At 37.1% G+C, this 24,857-nt stretch overlaps 2 protein-coding genes across 3 annotated transcripts; one reads left to right on the top strand and one right to left on the bottom strand.

Moving 5' to 3' along the window:
* Positions 1–6,970, top strand: LOC306853963 (tyrosinase-like). The gene is made up of 5 exons (XM_079391690.1): positions 1–897; positions 3,774–3,990; positions 4,087–4,234; positions 5,262–5,443; positions 5,523–6,970. Exons 1-5 carry the CDS (start codon positions 58–60, stop codon positions 5,753–5,755), a joined length of 1,620 nt encoding a protein of 539 aa, XP_079247816.1. The 5' UTR covers positions 1–57; the 3' UTR covers positions 5,756–6,970.
* On the bottom strand, positions 6,763–24,385 carry LOC306853962 (NADPH oxidase 4-like). 2 transcript variants are annotated; one of them, XR_013782792.1, is made up of 19 exons: positions 24,147–24,385; positions 23,940–24,035; positions 22,329–22,439; positions 22,068–22,152; positions 19,906–20,003; positions 17,673–17,700; positions 16,849–16,921; positions 16,537–16,617; positions 15,832–16,003; positions 15,556–15,723; positions 13,835–13,897; positions 13,125–13,185; positions 12,074–12,152; positions 10,706–10,825; positions 10,259–10,367; positions 9,021–9,089; positions 8,739–8,839; positions 8,167–8,634; positions 6,763–7,612 (listed from the first exon to the last, which is right to left on the bottom strand). XR_013782792.1 is itself a non-coding variant. In XM_079391689.1 (18 exons), the coding sequence occupies exons 1-18, from the start codon at positions 24,201–24,203 to the stop codon at positions 8,514–8,516; spliced, it is 1,692 nt and encodes a 563-aa protein (XP_079247815.1). In that variant the 5' UTR covers positions 24,204–24,385; the 3' UTR covers positions 6,799–8,513. The 2 variants fall into 2 exon arrangements, 1 of the variants encoding a protein (XP_079247815.1); XM_079391689.1 differs by having other exon boundaries at positions 6,799–8,634.
* Positions 24,386–24,857: the final 472 nt, after the last annotated feature.

Here is a 24,857-nt window from a genome sequence, read left to right as displayed (position 1 = left end):
ACAGAGCAGTGTGTAAAGAGAAAGTGAGCTGTAGTTCTCCTAATTCTTCCATGTCTAATGCGTCTGGCTCTCGTCATGTCTCTCCCTCTGCTTCTGTTCTTCATTCAGTTCTGGAGTCTATCTCTCCAGCAGTTTCCTCGGCCGTGCACCACACCGGACGTCCTGCAGAGCAAGCGCTGCTGTCCGGTCTGGCCGGGCGATGGTTCGGTGTGCGGCTCCCTGTCGGGTCGAGGCTTCTGCCAGGACATCACAGTCTCCGATCTTCCTGACGGGCCGCAGTACCCACATTCAGGCCTGGACGACCGTGAGCGCTGGCCTCTGGTGTTCTACAACCAAACCTGCCAGTGCGCCGGAAACTACATGGGCTTCGACTGCGGCGAGTGCAAGTTCGGTTACTTCGGCGCCAACTGCGGGGAACGACGGGAATCTGTGCGCAGAAACATCTTCCAATTATCCGTGTCTGAAAGGCAAAGGTTTATCTCGTACCTCAATCTCGCCAAAACTACCATCAGCCCCGATTATGTGATCGCAACGGACACGTATGCGCAGATGAACAACGGCTCGACGCCCCTGTTCGCCAACATCAGCGTATATGACCTGTTCGTCTGGATGCACTATTACGTGTCCCGTGACGCGCTGCTCGGGGGTCCCGGGAACGTGTGGGCCGACATTGACTTTGCCCACGAATCGGCTGCATTTCTGCCCTGGCATCGCGTTTACCTGCTCTTCTGGGAGCACGAGATCCGGAAGCTGACCGGTGACTTTAACTTCACCATCCCGTACTGGGACTGGCGCGACGCGCAGGACTGTCAGGTGTGCACGGATGAGCTGATGGGGGCGCGCAGCCCTCTCAACCCCAACCTGATCAGCCCGTCCTCGGTGTTCTCCTCCTGGAAGGTAAACGTGAAAACATTAGAAATGCATTTTAAATGCCAATAATACAGTGTGGTTTAGTCATTTATCCCTCGAGTAATGTTTGCTCTTTTCATTTAAACTTGCATTTCAGGAAATGCAATTTTATGACAAAGTCAAAAGTCCATTTTAATGCTTGTTTTCTCTTGTAGACACACAAAACCAAACTAAAATCCCAATATCATCAGATTTTTGCAGTGAACACAATGAAACTAGTATAGCATAGTTTAAATTTAGATAAGGGTAAATTATGCAATCAAGATAGATAGCCTGTAATATTATTTGTATATTATTATTGTTGTTGTTGTCGTTGTTAATAATAATAATAATAATTCAGGATTTAAGTGTGAAAAAAGTAAAACCTTTTTAGTTTAATTTGCTTTAGCTATTTTACTGTAAACTAAAATTAGAATCGTTTCCTTAGCAACTAGCTGAAATAAAATGTATTTTTAAAAAATATTATTTCAGTTAATGTTTATTTTATTTGAATTCATGATTTTATTATAGTTCTACAGAACAATTTTCAGTTAAGTAAAGGCATTCAGATTATATTTTCATTACTTAATTTTTCAAGTATAAATGATGTTTTTGTTCAAATGATCCTTCTAGTAATTAAAATTAAAACTAAAATTGTACCATGGGAATTATAATTGCTATGTTAAAGAAATTATTGACTACTGAAGAGAAAAAAAATTGATACATTAATGAATAAATTAATGAAAGAAAATCTTTTACATTTTAAAAATTGGTTTGATTTTTGGAGAACCTTCAAAAGCATTGTGATAGCTGTATATGTCAGTTTAAAATAAATAAATGTTAAATAAGTCAAATCTTTTGAATACAGGATATCAAACAATTGTCTTTCTTAATTTATTATGCATTTAAGCTACATTCTGTATAAACTTTTTTTTCTGTTAATCTCCACATTTTCTATGGGATCTAACCTCGGAGGCAGTAAATTCCCAGTGTGGCCGTGCGACTCTGCTGTATTTGTTGTAGCCATGTGACTGGGATTTGGTCCTATAACGTGTCAAATGTCAGTTTAACTGATCCATGTAGAGAGACGATGATGATCACACATTCCTCTGAGAGCGCAGCGTGTGACGATGTGTTTATAAAGGCGTGATTGTGTGACATGGCCTCGAGCACAGCGCTAACGCCTGATGTGAAGTTGGGCTGTAGAGGGTCACGAGTGTGTCTGGCCCCTAAAACCCCCTTAACTTCAGCACAGACCCCCGACAAGAGCCACAAGAGAATTAACCAGAGCAGCTTCACTGAACCACGGTACAGACAGACTTTGGCTCAGTGTTGTTTTAGTAATTTGAGAAAACAGTATAATTTTTCTTAATAGTTTGAGTTTTTTATTTCATTTTTAGTTATTTTAGTATATCAAGTTAAACTAAATGAAAATGATCAAATATTTAATTGGAAACTAGATTAAATAAAATACGTTTAAATTTTTTATTTTGTTTTTATTAGAATGAACCTTTTTCAGATTTTGGGATTTTGAGTAATGTTTTCTCTTTTTTATTGTATTAGTTAACTACAACAACCCTGGTTTGGAAAAAGTTGTATTACATGTATACAAATATGTTAAACTCCTAGCTTTAAATAATATGCTTTGAAAATATCTGATACACTTAAGGAGAGACTAAACTATCTACAAACCAGATTATCACAAGAACTTTCGACCTTATCCACCAAGAACCTCTGAACACCTTAGAAACTGCTTTGCAATGATCTGGCAACCCACAATCCCTAGTATCGTGCTGATGAGTTTTGCACAGGCAAATGCCACTCAGATTTTCTTCAGAAAGGCTAAAACTGAGTTTTGATTTGTCATTGTCTTTTGCTCCATCTCTCTCTCTCTCTCTCTCTCTCTCTCCTCATCATCTGCTGCTGGTGTAGGTGTTCTTAAGATCTCTTAAGACCAGCAAGGAGGTGAAATAGCATCCAATTAGCATACGAGAAATGAGCTGTATTAGTCATTAGAGACAGATAGGCTTTATCCATGAAAAAACTGCACAGGTTTTCAAAAACACCTTCATAACGCCTTGTTTTGAGAATATGGTGATTTCTTTTTCTCAGTTTTTCAAAACTGTCTGGTGGTATCTTAATTGCTATCAAGAAAATAATGTCACAATGAAATAACTTAATAGTCCTAATAATAGGTTTTATTTTATCTCAGATATTTTTATTTAATAAAATTTTTTATTTTAATTATGTATTATTAGAAAAAATATTAAATAAATAATAAATTAAATAATAAAAATAAAACATTCAAAAGTGTGGGGCTGGTAAGATGTGTTAATATAGATATGCTCACCAAGGCTGGATTTATTTGATTAAAATTATAGTAAAAACAGTAAAAAGCTGAATTTTCAGCATTATTACTCCAGTCTTCAGTGTCACATGATCTTCAGAAATTATTCTAATATACTGATTTGCTGCTCAAGAAACATTTCTGATTATTATCAATGTTGAAAACAGTTGTGCTGCTCAATATTTTTGTAGAAAATGTGATGCATTTTATTTTTCAGGATTCAGGTTTATTTGAAATAGAAATCTTTTGTAACATTATAAATGTTTTTACTGACACTTTTGATCAATTTAATGCATCCTTGCGGAAAAAGAGTATGAATTTATTCCAAATAAATGGAAAAAAAAGTAAAAAAAAAAAAAAAAAAAACTTCACTGACCCCAAACTTTTGAAAAGTAAGGTATGATTATCAGTTTATTTCTTTTGATTAGTTTTCTTGACAGGCTGATTCACATATTGCACCCTTATTGATTAGATCAGTTTTGTTTTATTATATTGGACTGTCTGCTGGTGTTAATAAGCTTCTGTTGTACCTGTGCAGGTGATCTGTTCACAACCTGAAGACTACAACCAGCGTGAGGTTTTGTGTGACGGGTCTCCAGAAGGACCGTTACTGCGTAATCCAGGAAACCACGACCGAAACCGTGTCCCACGGCTGCCCACCTCTGCAGACGTGGAGTCAGTGCTGAGCCTAACAGACTACGAGACGGGCCCGATGGACAGACGCGCCAACATGAGCTTCAGGAATGCTCTGGAAGGTAAAGCAATGGCACATTTGGAGTGAGAAACACAGAATTTACACTTCTTTAACACCTCAGGCTCTAAACAATGAAGACGGCTCACCTTTTCCTCAGGATTTGCGAGTCCTGAGACAGGGCTGGCAGTAACAGGTCAGAGCTTGATGCACAACTCCTTACACGTCTTCATGAACGGATCCATGTCCTCAGTGCAGGGATCTGCCAACGACCCCATCTTCCTTCTACATCATGTCTTTATCGACAGGTGAAATGCATGCACACATAGCACTCTACTAACCCTAAGCATTTTGATGCATAACTCGCCCATAAAACTGTGCAAAAGTCATGAATGACACCTCAAATTATGCAATATTATGTAACTATTACATACATTAATACAGGGGTTCCCAAACTATTTGTCAACCAAACACATTTGACCTAAAATATTTACTTGAAGTGCTCCCTTGGTTTTAATTTACTACTTCAATAATGTACCTATTTTTTTTTACTATACTATATTAACTTTACTATATTTTTAAACTAATTTTGCCTGGGTCTATAATGTCAGTTAATGCTCAAATGGCATGCAGGTCACTAATATATATATATATTAGTTACCTTTTCATGTCCGAGTTGTTCAAATTATACATATATACTTGTACTTTTTTAATAGTTTTATTAATTTTAAATTTACATTAAGATTTAAAAAAAAAAAATTTTCATAAACTCACAAATCTGCAGGGGTTTGCATTAATAAAAAATAAAAATCTATACATATTTTTTCATATATCTATTTTTTAGCAGTTTTATTTTGATTATTTTATTTTAAGATCACTTATTTTAATTTTATATTTTAAAGATTTAATTATTAGCTCATCTACTTACAAACACGCAGGGGTTTCGCGAACCCCAGTTTGGGAAACCCCAAAGTTAAGTTCAGTGCATTTTAATTTTACATTTTAATGTGAGACAGACAACAAAACATTTTTTATGTCAACTTTAGCTTCTAAACTTTGTCTGGTTGAATTTAACGCAGTTTTGCATTTTTGTTTAATGCACATTTTAATTGTTTCACACAAATTAAACCCATAATCAGCAAAAACCTCAAGAAATTTGGCTTTTTTGACTTGAGCCAGTAAGAAAACCTCTAGCAACTGGCCAGAACACCCTAAAAAAGCATATTTGAATGCAAAACACAACAATAGCTGATAAGGTTTGACTGAAACATGAATCCAAACATGATTAACCTCATTCCCATTGACTTTCTCATTGCAACTCTGCGTTTGTTTCAGCATCTTTGAGCAATGGCTGAGGAGACACCAGCCTGCCCGCACACACTACCCGACCGCCAACGCCCCGATCGGACACAACGACGGCTATTACATGGTCCCCTTCATCCCTCTCTACAGAAATGGAGATTATTTCCTCTCGACTAAAGCTCTGGGTTATGAATATGCATATTTACAGGACCCAAGTGAGTCATTTGCATACATTCAGACACTTTCTTGCACCTTCAGTCTCTCTCTGTTCTCAATCACTTTTCTCTCTGTCAGGTCAGCGGTTTGTGCAGGAGTTTCTTACGCCGTATCTAGAGCAAGCTCGGCAGATCTGGGGCTGGCTGCTGGCCGCAGGGATCCTTGGGGCGGCTGTGGCGGGAATTATTGCAGCTATTATCGCCGTGGCGTTTCGCAGACGGCCGAAGAGGAGAAAGTCATATGGGGAGAGACAGCCGCTGCTGAACAGCAGTGAAGAAGAGGGATCGACTTCATATCAGACTACACTGTGACCCTACAGACACGCGTCAGCGAGGACGGATACGCTGTACTGATGGGAAAAAGAGACAATAGCCAGTTAACCCAGGTCATGTGACAAACGAGACAAGGTCTCGCCTCTAAACCGGAGTCATGCAACAAGGGCTGCGTTCAGAATCTTGCTTCAGTATGCATAATGTGTACTACATACACTACTGTTCAAATGTTTGGGGTCAATAAGAGTTTATTCAGCAAGGATGCATTAAATTGATCAAAAGTGACAGTAAAGACATTTGTAATATCATTCTATTTCAAATAAATGCTGAACTTTCTATTCATCAGAGTCTTGAAGATAAAATCTATCACCGTTTCCACAAAATATTAAGCAGCACAACTGTTTTCAACATTGATAATCAGAAATGTCTTTTGAGCAGCAGAATGATTTCTGAAAGATCATGTGACACTGAAGACTGGAGTAATGATGCTGAAAATACTCATTTGATCACAGGAATAAGTTACATTTTTACAATAGAAAACATTTATTTGAAATTGTAATATTTCACAATATTACTGATTTTACTGTATTTTTGATCAAATAAATGCAGCCTTGGTGAGCAGAAGAGACTCTTACCAACTCCAAATATTTGAACTGTTTTGTAAATATTAGTCAAAATATGCAATACACAACCAAAATATATTGATTAAAATACTGCATTCCATAACGCAATGTGCTTGATTGGTTTTCCAGTTCCAGTGGGAATAAGCAATTTCACCGACCAGTTGCCTTAAGCAATCTGAATAAAGTTAGGTTTTCAAATTCTTTTTTTAAATAATTGGATTTAAAATGTCCACTCAAAATTTCCAAGCCACTCAAAAATGCAACACAGTGATGTCCTATGACATCAGTGTTGCATACTAATGTTTGAAATGCTTATTGTTTCATATGCTAATCAATAGTGCACAATATACACTGTGCAGTAAGCGTATTCTGAACACAACTAAGGTCTCTAGTCAAACCAGTGATATTCATGGTGCTTGTATTGTCACTGTGTGTTTATATATAATACACATACAAAGTAATATTAAAAAGATTTATATGATAAATCAGTGATTAAATGAAATCTTTGGCACTGGTGATACAGTTCACTTACGGCACAAGTTTCTGTCCTAATAATATATGAACAATAATACAAGTACTGTTGTGCTGTACAGAACACAAAAGAAATAAATATTTGAAAAGAATGAAAAGTGTTCATTAAATGAGCCAAAACATACTATTAATAACCAAGACAATATGTGAAATGACATGAGGGTGAGTAAATGACATCAGAATTTTCATTTTTTGGCTAAAGTGAGTGAGTGAAGTGACATACGGCCAAGTATGGTGACCCATACTCAGAATTCGTGCTCTGCATTTAACCCATCCAAAGTGCACACACACAGCAGTGAACACACACACACCGTGAACACACACAGCAGTGAACACACACACACCCTGAACACACACAGTGCAGTGGGCAGCCATTTATGCTGCGGCGCCCGGGGAGCAGTTGGGGGTTCGGTGTCTTGCTCAAGGGCACCTCAGTCGTGGTATTGAGGGTGGAGAGAGCGCTGGACATTCACTCCCCCCACCTACAATCCCTGCCGGCCTGAGACTCGAACCCACAACCTTTGGATTACGAGTCCGACTCTCTAACCATTAGGCCACGACTTCCCCCCAATTCGTGAATGAAAATGAATAAAAAAAAAATGAACTAGTGCTATTTAACCAGTGGCTTATTTATAGGAATACTTCAAACAAAAATGTAAATTTACTCACCTTCAGGCCATCCAAGATGTAGATGAGTTTGTTTCTTCATCAGATTTGGATAAATGTAGCATTGCATCACTTGCTCAGCAGTGTATCCTCTGCAGTGAATGGGTGCCGTCAGAATGAGAGTCAGCTGATAAAAACATCATAATAATCCACACCACTCCAGTCCATCAGTTAACATCTTGAGAAGTGAAAAGGTGCGTTTATAATAAATAAATCCATCATTAACACATTTTTACTAGCTAAAATATGACTAAACATGATCATAACATTACTTTCTCCAGTGAAAATATAATCTGGTCTGAATCAGGAGAGAAATCTGAACAGATCAAGCACTGCTTACAAGCCAAAACAGCTAAAAACAAGTATGATTTTGATATGAGACGACAACAAGAGATGGACTTTTTCACTGGAGGAAGCGTTGTTATAGATTATTGATTTATATTTTGGCCAGAAGCGACAGTTTGAAGTTCAAAGTGTTTTGGTGGATTTATTTCTTATAAACAAGCCGCTTTTGGCTGATGGACTGGAGTGGTGTGTATTATTGTGATGTTTTTATCAGCTGTTTGGACTCTCATTCTGACGGCACCCATTCACTGCAGAGCATCCATTGCTGAGCAAGTGATGTAATGCTCTTCAAATCTGATGAAGAAATACATCTTGGATGGCCTGACAGCAAATTGTCATTTTTGGGCGAACTATTCCTTTAAGGGTCTATCAAGGGTTGTGCAGGTTCATATAGACAAACTCTACATGCAGAATCACAAATATACCCTGAATAAAAACGTAATTGTGCAAGTTTTCCATCTCATTACACTGTTTACCGGCTCTCCGTCTCTTTGTCCGAGGATTCATTTTTAGACGAGGATGTGGTGCATGAATTCCAGACATCTTCATCTACATTTGTTATCTCTTATCTTCATTCCTCAGTGACAGAGAGCTTTTTATTTGGCATGAAACGATGGGTTTGCTTGCGTCCCTCAGCTGAAGGACTCTTCGTTGTACTCAAATGCGGTTCCTGTGTGTGGGTTTGAATTGCACAGAGTGTGTAACGCTTTAGAGATCCCTTTGGGTCCACAGCAGAAAACCCCCACTCTTTTACTGCAGGACAAACACACATCGTCATTTTTGATTACTGCAATCATTAAAATGGCCCACATAACTACATTATTTCAGCTAATAATGGAAGCATTCATCATACTCACAGCTGATTGGCTCTCCCTATTTCCTGGAAAAGGAGCTTCCATTTTGGCCGACCAATCCGAAGCCTGGAGCTCAAGAAACGGTAACGTTCCTCACCGATGCTCTTCAAAACACATAATGAAAGAAATGACTTCAGTATGACAACTGATATATGCATATTGTATTGCAAAATAATGAACTAGATGTTTACATTTTCTGTGAACAAAAGAACAATTGCATCTACAAAACTCAAGTTATAACTTAATATTAAATAAGCAGTAATAAAATGAGATATAAACACACACCTGCAGTCGCTGAGTGTTACTGAGGTAGAGCTGAACATTCAGATAATCTGGACGATTGTCCCGCCACAGCTACAGAGAGAAAAATATAGTTCAAGAGGATTTTTCACATTACACATTAAGATCCGTATAACATCAGCCAACAGGTGGGGCTATAGCCTTTAGTAAATGTCATGCATACTGCATAATGTGTTTATATTTTGTATATATTACTTTTCTATGACATCATGCATTTTTAATCCGATAAAGCCTTCTGTATTTTATTTGATACACAAAAGGCCTCTAAATGATCAACATGATCAATTATTTGCTGAAAAACCTGTTGCACACACTTTTTTTAATCAAGGCTCTTTTAGTATAATTATACAAACATCCACCTTCAGCTCGTGCTTCAATTGCTTTTTGCTGTGAAATCTTTATTGATTTTTTTTAAAGTAAATATATGAACAACTTTTATATTGTTAGTAATATTTCAAGATAAACACTTACTGAAATGAAGAAACTTAGCTTTACTTGATTATCCAGACAACATTTTTTAGAAAAATCATGTTCAAAAGTAAGTCTCAAATATGATCATCAGGCTTTTGAGGAATGTTTGTTTGTTCATCGCTCAATCATTACTGTACTGTTTCGATCATCAAACTAAGCATTTAAATATCATCTTGCTTACACATATGATTGGAAATATAGAGCTATTTACATCTTTTTTTGGAAGTATCTGCTATAATATTATAAAGATCTCACAGATTTGCATTACAAGCATCAGAATTTCATCTTAATTTTTGGTCATATAAATATCAGCATCTACACTAAATTGCATATTTTTTTCAGTTTGGGCCTCTGAATAAAAACCCTGATTTATAAAATATGATACTCAAAGTGTTTTTTGGACTATTATTTCATATTTCAGGATTTACAGGGTTAAGAGTGAGTTTAAGGGTTAAGTGTATGTTTTCAGAGCCACTGTGTGTGTAGGTATTCACTGTGTTATGGTGACCAAATGCCCCCACCAGAAAATTTCAACCTTTTTTGGTCCCCATGAGGAAACGAGTTTTTAAATCATACCGAATTAAGTGTTTTGAGAATCTAAAAATGTCTGTAGTTTTGTGTGAGGGGTAGCTTTAGAGGTAGGGTTTGGGTAAGGGGATAGAAAATACAGTTTGTACAGAATAAAATCCATTAGGCCTATGGAATGAACCCATAATGATACGAATGCAGGTGTGTGTGTGTGTGTGTTTTACCCTCTCGTGAAGGCCACACAGTAGATCAGCAAACCAATAGAAAGACTGAAGGTCCCTGCAAACCCAAACGAAATACAGCCTCCTCAACTTATACTGACGCCAATCATCACTGCAACACACACAACACTTTCAGACACTTTGCTGTAGATTTACACTGTTTGTATATGCATATGTTAAAAACTTTGGAGAGGTTTGTATGAATATAATGCATACTTTTCTTATTTTTAGCATAAAGTGCATAGTATTTTCTGTACAAATAGATTCCGGGATGATCTATTACTGGAATCAAACCTACGACCACCAACTGAACTAAAGAAATGCAGTATTCAGTATACAGTGTGTACTGTGTAGTTTGCAGCACACGAGTGTTCCATTTAGAACACAGGCCAGAGAGTTTAAGAATGATCTAATGTTACAGTAAAGTGAATGACAGGTTGCCTCACTCACAATAGTGCTTGTAGAACACAAGCGAACGGCGTGACTCCGATCCCTCCCGCCACACACAGGCTGACCTCGTAATTAAACACCTCCTCTGACGAGCTGCCAAACGGACCATCCACGTGCACTCTGGGGCGGGACACGAAAGCAAGAAGAACCAATGAGATTAGAGAAGATGCATGTGGACAGAATAATACATTTCCATACTACTCAAGCTATTTCTGCAGTAGGCAAACTGTGCACTGTGTGTGAAATACTTACCTACTGCAATGAATTAGAATTCCATTCCAAATATTAGCATACCGATTCCTGCATACTGCACTGTACTGAGCTTACAAAAATATGTTCTAAGAGTATTTTGCTAACTTTCCCATTAAGCTATGAAAACATAATATTTGGAAAATTCAAAACATGCAGTTTTTTTTTCTTGGTTATACAAATGTTAAGGGAACATTCCATTTGATCATTTTGCAAACATTATGGGAAAGTTACTTTTGAATACTCTGTACATTCCAAAACAAGTAGCAACATTTAATACAAACGTATCAGAAATAACATTCCATGAACAATGTATAAATGTTTTGAGAACATTATTAAAGACCAAATAACGTTAACAAAAATGTTATATTAATGCTAGTTCATAACTTAGAGAGAACCTTGCCAGAATGTTCCCTGTTACCTGGGTATATACTATTTTTTGAAGCATGTGAAATGATATATCGTTGTTTTGCATTCTAAATTCTTTTATGTAAATTGTCTTTGTGGGCCAATCAAATTGCAAGCAAAAAATATTTCTGCATTGCATTATGGGATACTGTATTCTGTGCACTGTGCTATAGTTGCACATCTTGTTAAATGTAGCAGGTCATTTGGGTACTACATGGAGAAATTTAGCATATTATGCACATACTAATATTTCAGTATGTATACTAAGTAGTATGCTATTACAAACAGATCTGACAACCACTTCACCGATCGGAAAATTCTATTCGCTGCAACAGCCACTGTCCGTTTTCCACTGATAAAACGAGACATAAGGAAGCAAGCAAACACAAACTTGCACACGACAGCAGAAAAGAAATGCATACAAATAAACAAGACACACAGGATGAGGATGTGCAGTTATTTCCCACTGTTCACACACTGATCCACTGTAAAAACATTTCTTTGTGAGGAAATGTCATTCGTTCGGACTGGACAGCAAGGCTTGTTAAAGCCTGTCACCCGACACCCCGCCCACACAACGCTGGAAAACCGTTCTGTCTTCCCAGGAAATGACGCAAACAGAGGGTTGTGACATTCCACCTCTTAGTCTACTGAGGGATCATGACCTTCATTAACGCCGTTGACACTGTTCCCACAGCACAGCAGACTTACGTGGGGTATCTCCTCTGTTGCATCATGGGAACGATCTCAGAGCTGTTTGACTTTTGAAGCAGCTGCTGAGAAAATCTCGCTGAGGAGACAAAAGAAAATCAACAATACATGCACAAATAAAAACTATATTTTTTGGAAAATGTGGTGTTCTGGGTGATTGTTAGCACATTGCTATGTGGTTGCAAAGGCATTTTAAATGATTTTAGCATGTTAGAAAAATAGAAAAGGTAATTGTGACTTTATAATCTCACAATTCTGACTTTTTTCTTGCAATTGTGAGTTTGTAAGATGTAAACACAATTACGAGAAATAAAGTAAGAAATGCAAGATACAAACTCACAATTGCAAGAGTAAAGTGAGAATTGTATCTCACATTACTTACTTTTGTCTTGCAACTGCGAGTTTACATCTTAGAATTCTCACTTTTTGCATGCAATTGTGAGTTTATAACTCGCATTTCTGACTTTATAACACGTAATTGCAACTTTATATCATGCAATTCTGACCTATAACTCGAAATGGCGAAAAAATTTGTGAGATAAAAAAAGTTACCTTTTACCTTTTTTTATTTTTCATTTAGTGGCAGAAACAGGCTTCCATATGCAACAGTATGAAGTTTCTAAGGATTTGTTAAAGCGTTGCTAAGTAGTTTTTAATTAGTTCTGGGTGGTTTTTAAGACACTGTTGTGTTTTGTAGGTGGATGTTAGTGCGCTGCCATGTTTACGGTCTCATTGTGGTCTCTAGTTATGGACAAGTCCTTTACTGTAAATTGGTGGGATTTGTTTGCCTGTTTTATCCCCCATGTGTATTTGCACTGGTATGTGGTATTTCTTTTGTTAAGTGTGTTTCTCTTCCAGGAACTAGAATCTGTAAAGCATGACATAATGGAAAGCGTCTTGACACAGGACTGAGCCAACAAAAATGTGTGTGTGTGTAAGAGTGTGTTTTAATCCAAACTTCACACATTCTGACAGAAACCTTTGAACTAGATAATATAGATCACAACATCTTTTATTTATTATGCGTGTGTGTGTATGTGTGTGTACTCACAGGTCCAGTCTCCCAGTACTCTGAGATGAATACCAAATGTTTCATTCCTCCCTGTTGGACACTGAGGAACACAGTCAAACACACACAGAGAGCAGGGATTGAGTGTGAGGATCAGGTACAGTCATGCATTAAAGGAAACAGACCCCTGCCTGGCAGAAAGACTCCAAGCAGAGTGTATGACTGGGTAAAAAAGTTTTACTTGGCAGAGAATGCTAACGTTTTAAGTATATAAATGTGGAGAAGTTTATTGCTAAAATGCTTTTTAATGGAAAAATTTACATAGACCATCATGGAATGTTGCAATTTGATCCTATAACAATCTTCAACAGCATTACATCATTGAAAATGCCTTCAGCACTGTTTATGAAGAATGTACATGTTCATATGCTGCTTTCAGGTCCTGCTTGTGCATTTGGAAATCATGACTATGATATGATGTGCATTCAAAATGAGTCATAATAATAACATCCGTAATTGTTTTTGTATCCATAATTTGCTAGTCACTTTGGATAAAAACATGTCAAAGTGCAATTAAAATGTGATTATGAGCAATATCAATTAGCCATGATTCTTTCATTGACGCACCCAAATTGGCGCCTAAATAAACTGAGTTTCCCGCTGGTAATTATGACATAGCAGTGGTGTTATGTGCTTTTATCTCATGAGTACCATCATGACTTGAATGCAGTAATACACACAAACGGACTCACTGTGGTAAGAGTAAAGGGATGGTTTTCAAATGACGACACACTCGGGCAGTTCAGCAGGATGTACTACAGAAAACATCACAAAAACACATTTTAGACATGACATTAAATATGCATTTTTACATAAAATATATACTAACATTTGCATTTTTTTTGTTTTTGAAAAAAGTCTATTCTGCTTACTGAAGCTGTTTTTTTTTTTTTTATAAAAAATACCATAAAAACTGTATAAAAGTGAAATATTATTACTATTTAAAATCATTGTTTTCTATGTGAATATATTGTAAAATATAATTTATTCCTCTGATCAAAGCTGAATTTTCAGCATCATTACTCCAGTCTTCAGTGTCACATTATCCTTCAGAAATCATCCTAATAGGTGACTGGACCACAAAACCAGTCATAAGGTCAATTTTTTTGAAAATGAGATTTATACATCACCTGAAAGCTGAATAAATAAGCTTTCCATTGATGTATGGTTTGTTATGATAGGACAATGTTTGCTCGAGATACATGTACATGTACACGAGATACGCCACAGCCATATCACCCTGCAGCCCAAGACCGGTTGCCCACTGAAGCTAAGCAGGGCTGAGCCTGGTCAGTACCTGGATGGGAGACCTCTGGTGAAAACTAGGTTGCTGTTGGAAGAGGTGTTAGTGAGGCCAGCAGGGGGTGCTCACCCTGCGGTCTGTGTGGGTCCTAACGCCCCGGTATAGTGACGGGGACACTATACTGTCAAAAAGCACCGTCTTTCGGATGAGACGTTAAACCGAGGTCCTGACTCTCTGTGGTCATTAAAAATCCCATGGCACTTCTCGTAAAGAGTAGGGATGTAACCCCGGTGTCCTGGCCAAATTCCCTCTACTGGCCCTTGTCTATCATGGCCTCCTAATAATCCCTATACACTTGATTGGCTCTATCACTCTCTCTCCTCTCCACCTGTAGCTGGTGTGTGGTGAGCGCACTGGCGCCGTTGTCCTGTGGCTGCCGTCGCATCATCCAAGTGGATGCTGCACACTGGTGGTGGTTGAGGAGAGACCCCCCACATGATTGTAAAGCGCTTTGGGTGTACAGCAATACACAATAAAGCGCTATATAAATGCATCATTCATTCATTCATGTATAAACTCATTTATACATGACTTTAAAGTTGTCCAAACGAAGTTCTTGGCAATGCATATTACTAATTAAAAATTAAGTTTTGATATATTTATGGTAGGAAATTTACAAACTATCTTCATGGAACATGATCTTTACTTAATATCCTAATGATTTTTGGCATAAAAGAAAAATCAATCATTTTGAGCCATACAATGTGTTGTTGGCTATTGCTACAAATATACCTGTGTTACTTATGACTGCTTCTGTGCTCCAGGGTCACATATGATGATTTGCTGCTCAAGAAACATTTCTGTTTATTATCTATTATCTGTTGAAAACAGTTTTGTAGAGACTCTGATATATGTAATTTTTTTCTTTGATGAACAGAAAGTTCAAAAGAACAGCATTTATTTGAAATATAAATATTTTGTAACATTATAAATGTCTTTACTTTTCACTTTTGATCAATTTAATGCATCCTTGTTGAATAAAAGTATTAATTTTGTTTTTTTTAAATCTTACAGACCCCAAACATTTGAAGAGGAGTGTTGCAGATTGAACTTTAAACAAACTTGTCAAATAAACCAACTGTAATGTAACCGTGCGGAGGCGGGGCTCACCTGTCCAGGGCGGGGCTTAAAGCCGCTCTTGAGCATGCGCAACTCTACCACATCACATGGATGACTAACGACAGAAACTACGGTAACAGGAGCAGCGCTGCTTCTTATGAAACGATACAACCGCTCGGCACAGTACAGGCAGAGAGGAGCTGAGACCCACAACCACGTCTACAACACACAACGACTGATAATCATATACATATAGATGTACATACAAAACTATAAAAACAACAACTTGAAAGAATCAATTACTGAATCATATTCAGGCAGACAGACCTGAGGAAAATGGGGTTGAAAACGAGCCTCTTCTTGACAAACTGTTTGTGGTGCACCTGAAAACTCCGCCCCCTTCTCTCCTGCTGCTTTGTGATTGGTCCATGAACTGAGATTGTCGTGTGTACAGCCGGGTGGGTGGGCCTCCACGTTTGCCTGATACTTTAAAGCTCCCCTATTAAACAGAGAGGCTTATCACATAAAGCATAAAGGTATAGAGGTCCTAATTTGCACACTTCTACTTTTATAATGGTAAATGTAAAACCTTTTAAGATCAACTAAAGAAAAGTCATTACATTGAAAATTCAATTCAAGAATTTGTGCTCTGAACTTTCATTTTAAGACCTGCAGAACCCCTGTTTATTCACAATTTTTGTTCACAAAAAAATAAAACAATCACACTAATTTTTGCTTAATATTTTATGTTTGACATTTGCAAATTTAGGATATAAAAAAACTCAAACTTTTCTTCCATAAAGTAAGGGATTGTGGGTAATAACAGTACAAAAAGTATGCATCAAGTCTTGAAATAGCATGCCATCAGTGCAGCTCCTTCATACTATTTTCATATTTAATGATTAGGGGACACATCAATTCTAATTTCACACACTATTTAATTAATTTTTTTTCTGTTCAAATTTAATGACAATATTTTCAGTTTCTTCACTTGTTTGTATGCGTGTGAGGGAAATACACTGATAAACTCACCCCGCGACGTGGACCATCAGAATAATGTAGAACACGATGAAGAGGTTGTGAGTGTACCAGAAAATCTCGTAGCTTGAGACTCTGGGAAAAACACACACAATTGCACTCAAACAAAAAAAAAGAGAACGAGATGAAAGAACATGTAGCAATTATAGGAGAAGCCCATCGGCCCCGGATCAATCAGAGGGGAAGAACCCCTCCAGGTAATAGTCTCGGTAATTACAGTCAAGTGTGTGTGCATGTGTGTAAAGTCTAGGGAGAGGAGACTAGGGTCACAGGAAGGTCAACAGTTAAAGGGTTATATGTTCTCACCTAATACAATAAGACGACGCCGTAAACATCAGAAACAACACCAGCACCAACAGAACACCAGTAACTCCAGGAACTAAGAAACAAAATCTCAAGGTTATGATGTATATTACATACTAACAAATTAAATAAAGCTGAAATAAAAAAAATATAAATATTTAGTAAATAAAACTTAAATTAAATTGCCTTGGCAACTAAATTTTTGTTGAAGTACTATAATTATCAGCTGTAAATAAATAAAATAAATTTGAACTGAACTAAACTGAAAGATAAATGAAATCCAAATAGTAATATATATATTAAAATATATTAAAAAACTAAAATAAATAACACACACATAGCAAAATTGCTAAAAAAAATTAACCAAAAAAAATTAAAAAATTACAGAAAACAAACTAAAAAATATTAATAAAAACTATTATAGCATTTAAATAATACTAAATAACACTTAAACCTAAAACAAACCTAAACACCAAATAAATTAAATCAAAGTAATAATATTAAAAAATATTATTAATAATAAAAATGGCAAAAGTATATATTACAACAATTAAAATGAAAATTTTAAGTAATTCAAAATATTAATCATTTTTTTTAAGTTGTAAGAAATAACTTGAAATATTAATTTAATTCAGTTAAATAGATATTTAAACACACTAGCTAACAATGTCTCTTAAAAACAAAAAATGAGACAAATTTTACAAAGTTAGAAGACCATGTTCACAGGCTTTTCAATTAATCATCCTACATTAAATGCAATAATTTCAGTTTCACTATATTAAACAACACACTGATGTAAAGAAGGGAGATTTAGAAATGTGAGTCACCTGTGCTTATGATGAGAACTCTAGGATCCTAAAGAGATGAAATCATTATTACCACAGTTTTAAATATTGCACAGCACAACTGTTTCCAATATTGATAATAATTAGAAATGTTTCTTGAGCAGCATGTCAGCATATTAGAATGATTTCTGAAGGATTATGTGACACTGAAGACTGGAGTAATGATAAAAAAAAAATTTGGACCACAAAACCAGTCTTAAGTCGCTGGGGGATATTTGCAGCAGTAGCCAAAAATACATTGTTTGGGTCAAAATTATAAATTTTTCTTTTATGCCAAAACTCATTAGGATATTAAGTAAAGATCATGTTCCATGAAGATATTTTGTAAATTTCCTACTGTAAACATATCAAAACTTAATTTTTGATTAGTAATATGCATTGCTAAGGACAACTTTAAAGGTGATTTTGTCAATATTTGGATTCCAGATTGTCAAATAGTTGTATCTCGGCCAAATATTGTCCTCTCCTAACAAACCATACATCAATGGAAAGCTTATTTATTCAGCTTCCAGGTGATGCATGCATCTCAATTTCGAAAAAATGGCACTTAAGACTGGTTTTGTGGACTAAGGGGCACATATAGTGAATTAAGATCCAAACTGGATCATAATGGACAATGTTTCCATCTAACATGTATTTTGAGGTGCAGCTTGTCTTATTAATGGAGTGTTTTCACTAGTTAGCAGAAAACCACTTACTTCACAGAATATGTTCGTAGATTTGTGTTAGATGTTTTCTTTGGAATGGAAATATGCATAATTTTTCCCTTATTTCAGTTAATGTCATAAAACTAGTGAGCTAAGCCAGTAGTACTGACTGTGTCATGTAAACATGGCTGAACACACGAAAAGCGGAGGAACAGACAAACCGAATCAATTGAATGAGTCATTTATGCTGGAACTGCTCCAATTGATTAAAATGTGTTACTTCAATCATTCAGTTTAAGCAATTCACAAGCAAAAACCAGATCAAAAGCCATTCATTTTCAGATTTGGACATTGCTTGTAATGATTTTAAAAAGCACGTATAGTGGGTGAAACGTATACTTTTCGAAACGCTGAATCAGTTAAACCACTGCGCCACAAAATCATTCACAGTTTAGAAGAGCTCCAATCGGATATATAGGTATAGAGAATCATTTGATTAAGATCGGGACTTAGGTGCAGGTCATTTGATTCAGATCAGAACTTCAGAGCTGGTTGGTGAATCATTTTGCAAATTGATTGAATGCAAGATGGCGGTCGAATAGGGATCTACACATATCTACGGTCTTCTCGTCACTCCACGGAAGAGAGGGGCGGAGTCAGCAGAGCTCACTAGGATTTAAAGAAACATGAACTAGAACAGCGTGCTGAAAACAGCTGAGTTTGACAGGGTAAAGGAGATGTTTTTTTACACTATCTCTGATGTCCCGATCCGAAATGATGGTTCTCAAATCATTATTCAGATCGGCACTTCTGAGCATGGATCGTGAATCATTTTATTTAGATCGTGATTTTGGAGCATGCATCGTGAATCATTTCATTCAGATCGGGACTCCTGAGTGCGTATTGCAAATCTTTTTTCTAATTTTTTTTTATTTTTTTTTTATTAAACAGTAGAAAACATCAAACATCATGTCAGGAGTACATGATGACTGCTTTATTCATTATTACATCCAACAACAAAGCACTTTAATCGCTTAATCAGAGATATCTTGTCTTCCCTGCACCGGAGTCGGACAGCTCACAGCTCACTCAGGGCGGGGCTAAGGTAAGACGGTCTTGTCAATCAACTATAGTGGGAGGGGCCTATACAGAACTATGTCATTCTGACAGGACTCTCAGAACAGCCTGATTTGAGAAAGATTTTAAAATAGGGATTAAAAAAAAAAACACTGGGTTGATTTTTATCATTATAGGATGGATGTGTACACACACTTCCAACACACATTTATGTTCAAACAACTTGTAAAGTGAATTTTGCATCCGATGACCCCTTTAAGGAGAGATAAGTTTCTAGTCAGACATTGTTTGTTATGATTTTCAAGGGTGTAGAATTTAGTAGAGACGCTATGACATGTCCCTACCAATATCCAGCGACTGATCAAACAATGAAATGTCTGTTGTCTGCCATTATGTACCCACTAATGACAAAATCAAATCCATGCCCTTGCAAAAACATAAAAAATTATATTATTCCAAACGCAGAAAATTCATGTAAATATCTGTGTTACCTGTCCTCTGTACTGAGCGACATTGAGCGCTGGGAAATCCTCAGAATATCTCACAGAGAAACTGACCATGTTCACGAGGTGAGCGCTCACATGAACCACTGCAGACATAAACACAGACAAACACATAAACATCATCAACTCAGACAAAACACACACATAATGACAGCATACGTAAAGTATGTGTGGAAGACAATATGTCTATTCAGCAATATGTCTCTTTGTGTGTGTGTGTGTGTGTGTGTTGTAGCTTGTGTTGCAGTTGTCATGGTAACAGGATGCCTCAGAGCTCTGTAATTAGAACAAGACCACAATGCACTGAAACAGGAAATGGGGGGGGGGGGGGGGGGGGGGTCTCAGACACAAGATAAAACCAGCTGGGATTCCCTCGAGATATTCCTGTTCACACACACACACACAGAAACACACACCTGTCGACTGGCAAAACTGTCTAGCCTGTCACTGCAACACTAGACGAACTTATTCACCAGGTCAGACTCTCAGACAGCAACATACCAAAGTTATTTTAATATAATTGAGATGATGTTATAGATTTTATATATAATTATATATTTTTATTTATTTTATTTGAGTGTTTGACCCAGAGAGGATTTTCTTTTCCCGAAAATGCTAGTTAATGTTATTGCACTGCACTGAAACTTAACGCCTTTGCTCGCACAGGGTGTAACAACTTCCTGAAAAACTTGGATAATGTTTGTACTTTTATGCCTTTTTTTCCCACATGGTTACACTTGTGGTGTTCCCGGTCAGAAATCACTGTGCCTACACAAATTGCTTGTAAATCTCTCATTATGATATATTACTACCAAATATTGGATTTTATCTTTTTATCAACTTGTTTCCTCTCAATTAGCATAGGTTTTATATTTCTTTTAAGTACTGATTGATCATAGGCCTCATTGATCTGAGCTTATGCACCTCAGCATATACTATGAGAATTCTGGTGCAGCATATGCACCATTGCAAAAATTATCCACAGATAATGTTTTTCCACTCAAAACTTGAGATGCACAAGATCAAATGTGCTAATTGGGGAAAAAAACAAGTTGATGAAAATAAGACTGAATCGAAGATTTAGTTATAATACAGCATAACAAGACATTTTTAAGTAAAATGTTTTTAAAAGGATGGTCATTTTGAGTGGGAACACCAAATTATGGATTTTCAGCACAGCACAAGGGTTATTTTTTTATTATTATTAATTTCACTTGATTATTTGTGTTTAATTTTAGCTAAAGCTTTAGTCATTTTGTTGTTTGTTTTTGTCTTAAGTAATTGTTTTATTATTAGTATTTTTATTTTAGTTATCTTAGTACATTAATTTAAACTACATTCAAATGAGAAATGTTTCTTTTAACAGAAAGTTAAAGTTTTTTATATTTTTATTTTATTCAAGTTAACTTTTATTTTATTTCCAGCAATGAAAACGTTTTTTTATTATTGTTTTAGTTTACTATATTAACCCTTCGACATATATGCATAAACACAAAAAGAGTGCTTTCAGGCAGGCTAGTGACTCAACCCAAGTAATCTGTCCTTCCTCTCCCATGAAGTGGGTGTAATCTGCTATCTGTCTGCGTGGTCTCACTCATTGTTCTGGAGTCTGTTTGTTCTGTTCATCTACTGTCTGATGCATAAATGTACCAACGATAGTACAATCTTCCTCAAAATGACAAGCTGCATCTTATTGTTTGGCCTTGCAAACCAAAAATCACGCTCAAAACATTTTCCAAGCTGCTACAATAACACTTCTGAGGACGAATTTGCTGCGTTTGACAAAGTTTGTAGGTTCATGGAATTAAATATTTTTCTCAAAACACTTTATCGTAAGCAAACTAGTTATTTTGAAGCATAGCTGTTCTGTTCTGGTTATTTGAAGAAGTCTGCATCATTGATTTTCCTGTTTATTACTGTGAAGATGCTTTGAAACAATCTGTATTGTATAAAGAAATAAATCTAACTTGACATTTTCTGCTGTCACAGCTTTCAAATTCACATTTATCAACATCATGTAGAACAAGCAAACTGGTCACTTATGTCAGTCTTCCTGCTATGTAGGTAGAATAAGCTGACCAGACCATGCAGAAACAACACAAACTATGGTCAGTATCGAGTGTTTCTGTTGTCACAGATCAGTTTCTCACCTGAGAAGATGCATATAGTTACTCCACACGCCACATGAAACGTCTTACTCTTATCCAGCAGCCGCCGAACATGTCTACCCGTCACCTGACAGACAGAGAAAGAGTCAGAGTCAAAACAACCCTCATTCAGCATGGCAGCAACATGTTTAAAACAGCATCTGAAACAGCACGTAATAAATGTGCATTTATGTGACTGCATAGACTTGACATGAATGCATAAATATGAGAATTTCTCAAAAGTGCACGTGATGTCTGTCTCACCCGCTGAGATCCTCGGATGAAGGTAAGCAGCGATCGGCACATCGGCAGCAGCACCAGACTGCAGTTTAAGTTTAGAACAGAGGCCGATGCTCGACTGATGCAGAGGCCCAGCTGAAGAAACACATACACAGGGGTTAGAACAAGAGTTTTCCAACTCTTTAATGCCAAGGACCCTGACTCAACACGCTGCACCTTAAAACACATGCAAACAGAAAAAAGCACCAGCAAATTAAGAAAACATCAGTTTGAAAGGACATGTGCTGCAAATACTCACAACACAACCACATACAAAAACGTGCTGCAAGTAGCACAGACACTTGTTTCAGTTCACTTAAACATTTCCAATGTAGTCTGTGCATGTTTCTGTTTGTGTTGGGAGTATTTTCAGCGCGTCTCTGTATTTTGGCGCATTGTAAATATTTTCTGCACGCGTGTTTTCCAACTGTTGAAGAGGTTTTCGTAATTTGCAGGTGTTTCTTGATTTGAGCTCTCTCAGCCACTGTACGTTCCTATTTTAAAACAAATTTATACCGTGTTAAATAGTACTTCAATCATGTTGTAACTGTACTACAGCCTCAGAAAATAATTATAATATTACCTAAAAATATATTTCAAATAAATATTCATCATTTTTACAATATATATTAATCTAAAGTAAGTTTTTTTTTTTTTTTCTAAAGAATTAAACCTGAAATCAAGCAGAAAAACTCTAGTATATGTGGGTGTTGGTATGTGTGTGTTGCAGTGGCGTTTGATCATTATTTCCTGTACAGAGGTGAACGAGTTGCTACACGCCTGTTCAGCTCTATACAGAAACACAACAGCCCTGCTACATATGAGGGATTACAGCTCTCTCTCTCACACACACACACACACACACACACACACACACACAGAGAGAGAAAGACTGCTGCAATTGTCCAATTCTGGCATAAATGTGTAAAAGTCTTAGCTAACACAAGTGTGGTTTGTTTTTGGAAAGTTGTGTTCCTCTGTGCAGCATCTTTCCAGGACATTAAACAATAACCTGTGACAACAATTACCCTGATTCATACTGGAGTGTTGTGGACATCCTGTCCATCTCACAGCAACACACAAACACACAACACCATCTGTACACACAAACACACACATTTTGGGTTTCCATGTTTTAAGGGGACATTCCATAGGCGTAATGTTTTTTTAATATATAAATGTAACCCGCATTTTCTATCACCCTAGACCTAAACCTACCCCTCACAGAAAACTTTCTGCATTTTTAGATTTTCAAAAAAAAAATTCATTCTGTATGATTTATAAGCTTGTTTCCTCATGGGGGCCAAAAAATGTCCCCACAAGGACAAGGATTTCAGATATTGCCATCTATGTGTCCCCATAACGTAGTGTTTACCAGGACACCCACAAACACACACATCTCATGTCAAATGTAAACACACACCTGTCAAACTCATATCTCAATGGCTACACACAAACACACGTTAAAATCTAAAACAAACCTTTCAAACTCAAAATACGCAAAATAAACTAAATTATACACACTTTGTCTTCTCCAGACGCACATGCCTGTAAAACTCACACACCCCAAACTTGACACATCAACTTAAAACTTACCCCCAGTATCTTGTGTAGATAATAATACTGCGCTCCGCTGAAGTACAACATGAATGTTCTCCAGAACAGGAAGACATTGACTGCAACCCAAACCATCTGCCCAGAACAATAAAAACACAACAATCCAGCTGACAGCATCTCTAACTCAATGCACGCGCCCATACTGACACTGTGACAACAGTATAGTGAGTAAATCTCTCATCTCACCACGATCAAGTGTTTGGGTCCTTCATTGGCCCTCCAGCTCTTCAGCGCGACGCTCATGATTGTCTCGCGCGCGGTCTTTTCGCACCGGGACGCTAAACCTCGGAGTGCAAACCACCGTCAAACATCACCGGTGCAGCCGCTGGACTCTCCGTGACGGTCATCCCTCCGGCTTCTCCGGGGCTTTCGCGTGCCGCTCATGTTCCCCGTCACGCCGCTCACGCGCCTCCCACCAAACGCCCGCCCGGTTTGAAACCCATACTGTCGAGTGAATCCTGGATAATAAAACAGAAAGAAGATTTTACATTTATTCATTTAGCTGACGCTTTTATCCAAAGCGACTTACAATTGCTATGTCAGAGGTCGCACGCCTCTGGAGCAACTAGGGGTTAAGTGTCTTGCTCAGGGACACATTGGTGTCTCACAGTGGATTCGAACCCGGGTCTCTCACACCAAAGGCATGTGTCTTATCCACTGCGCCATCACCACCACCATTTTCAGCTACTTCTAATAATAACAACAAACACTAAACCTCATTTAAAGACCAAATACACGACGTTTACGAACTTTTAAGGGGAAAAAAGTAAAATAAATACATTCGACATCTATCTATCTATCTGTCTGTCTGTCTGTCTGTCTATCTATCTATCTATTAATTGATCTAACTATCTGTCTGTCCATCCATCCATCCATCTATCTATCTATCTATCTATC

The sequence above is a fragment of the Barbus barbus genome (assembly GCF_936440315.1).
Source record: "Barbus barbus genome assembly, chromosome: 34".
NCBI lineage: Eukaryota > Metazoa > Chordata > Actinopteri > Cypriniformes > Cyprinidae > Barbus > Barbus barbus.
Note: the sequence above shows the minus strand (reverse complement) of the source record. Positions and strands in the feature narration are given on the sequence as shown.

Coding starts and splice junctions, on each gene's coding strand:
- LOC306853963 (XM_079391690.1), top strand. CDS start 58: ATGCGTCTGGCTCTCGTCATGTCTCTCCCTCTGCTTCTGTTCTTCATT. Junction 3,991..4,086: donor CTTCAGGAATGCTCTGGAAG/GTAAAGCAATGG, acceptor CCTTTTCCTCAG/GATTTGCGAGTCCTGAGACA. Junction 4,235..5,261: donor CATCATGTCTTTATCGACAG/GTGAAATGCATG, acceptor CGTTTGTTTCAG/CATCTTTGAGCAATGGCTGA.
- LOC306853962 (XM_079391689.1), bottom strand. CDS start 24,203: ATGAGCGTCGCGCTGAAGAGCTGGAGGGCCAATGAAGGACCCAAACAC. Junction 24,036..24,146: donor GACCCAAACACTTGATCGTG/GTGAGATGAGAG, acceptor TGTTCTGGGCAG/ATGGTTTGGGTTGCAGTCAA. Junction 16,618..16,848: donor GCGTCGTCTTATTGTATTAG/GTGAGAACATAT, acceptor TGTTTTTCCCAG/AGTCTCAAGCTACGAGATTT.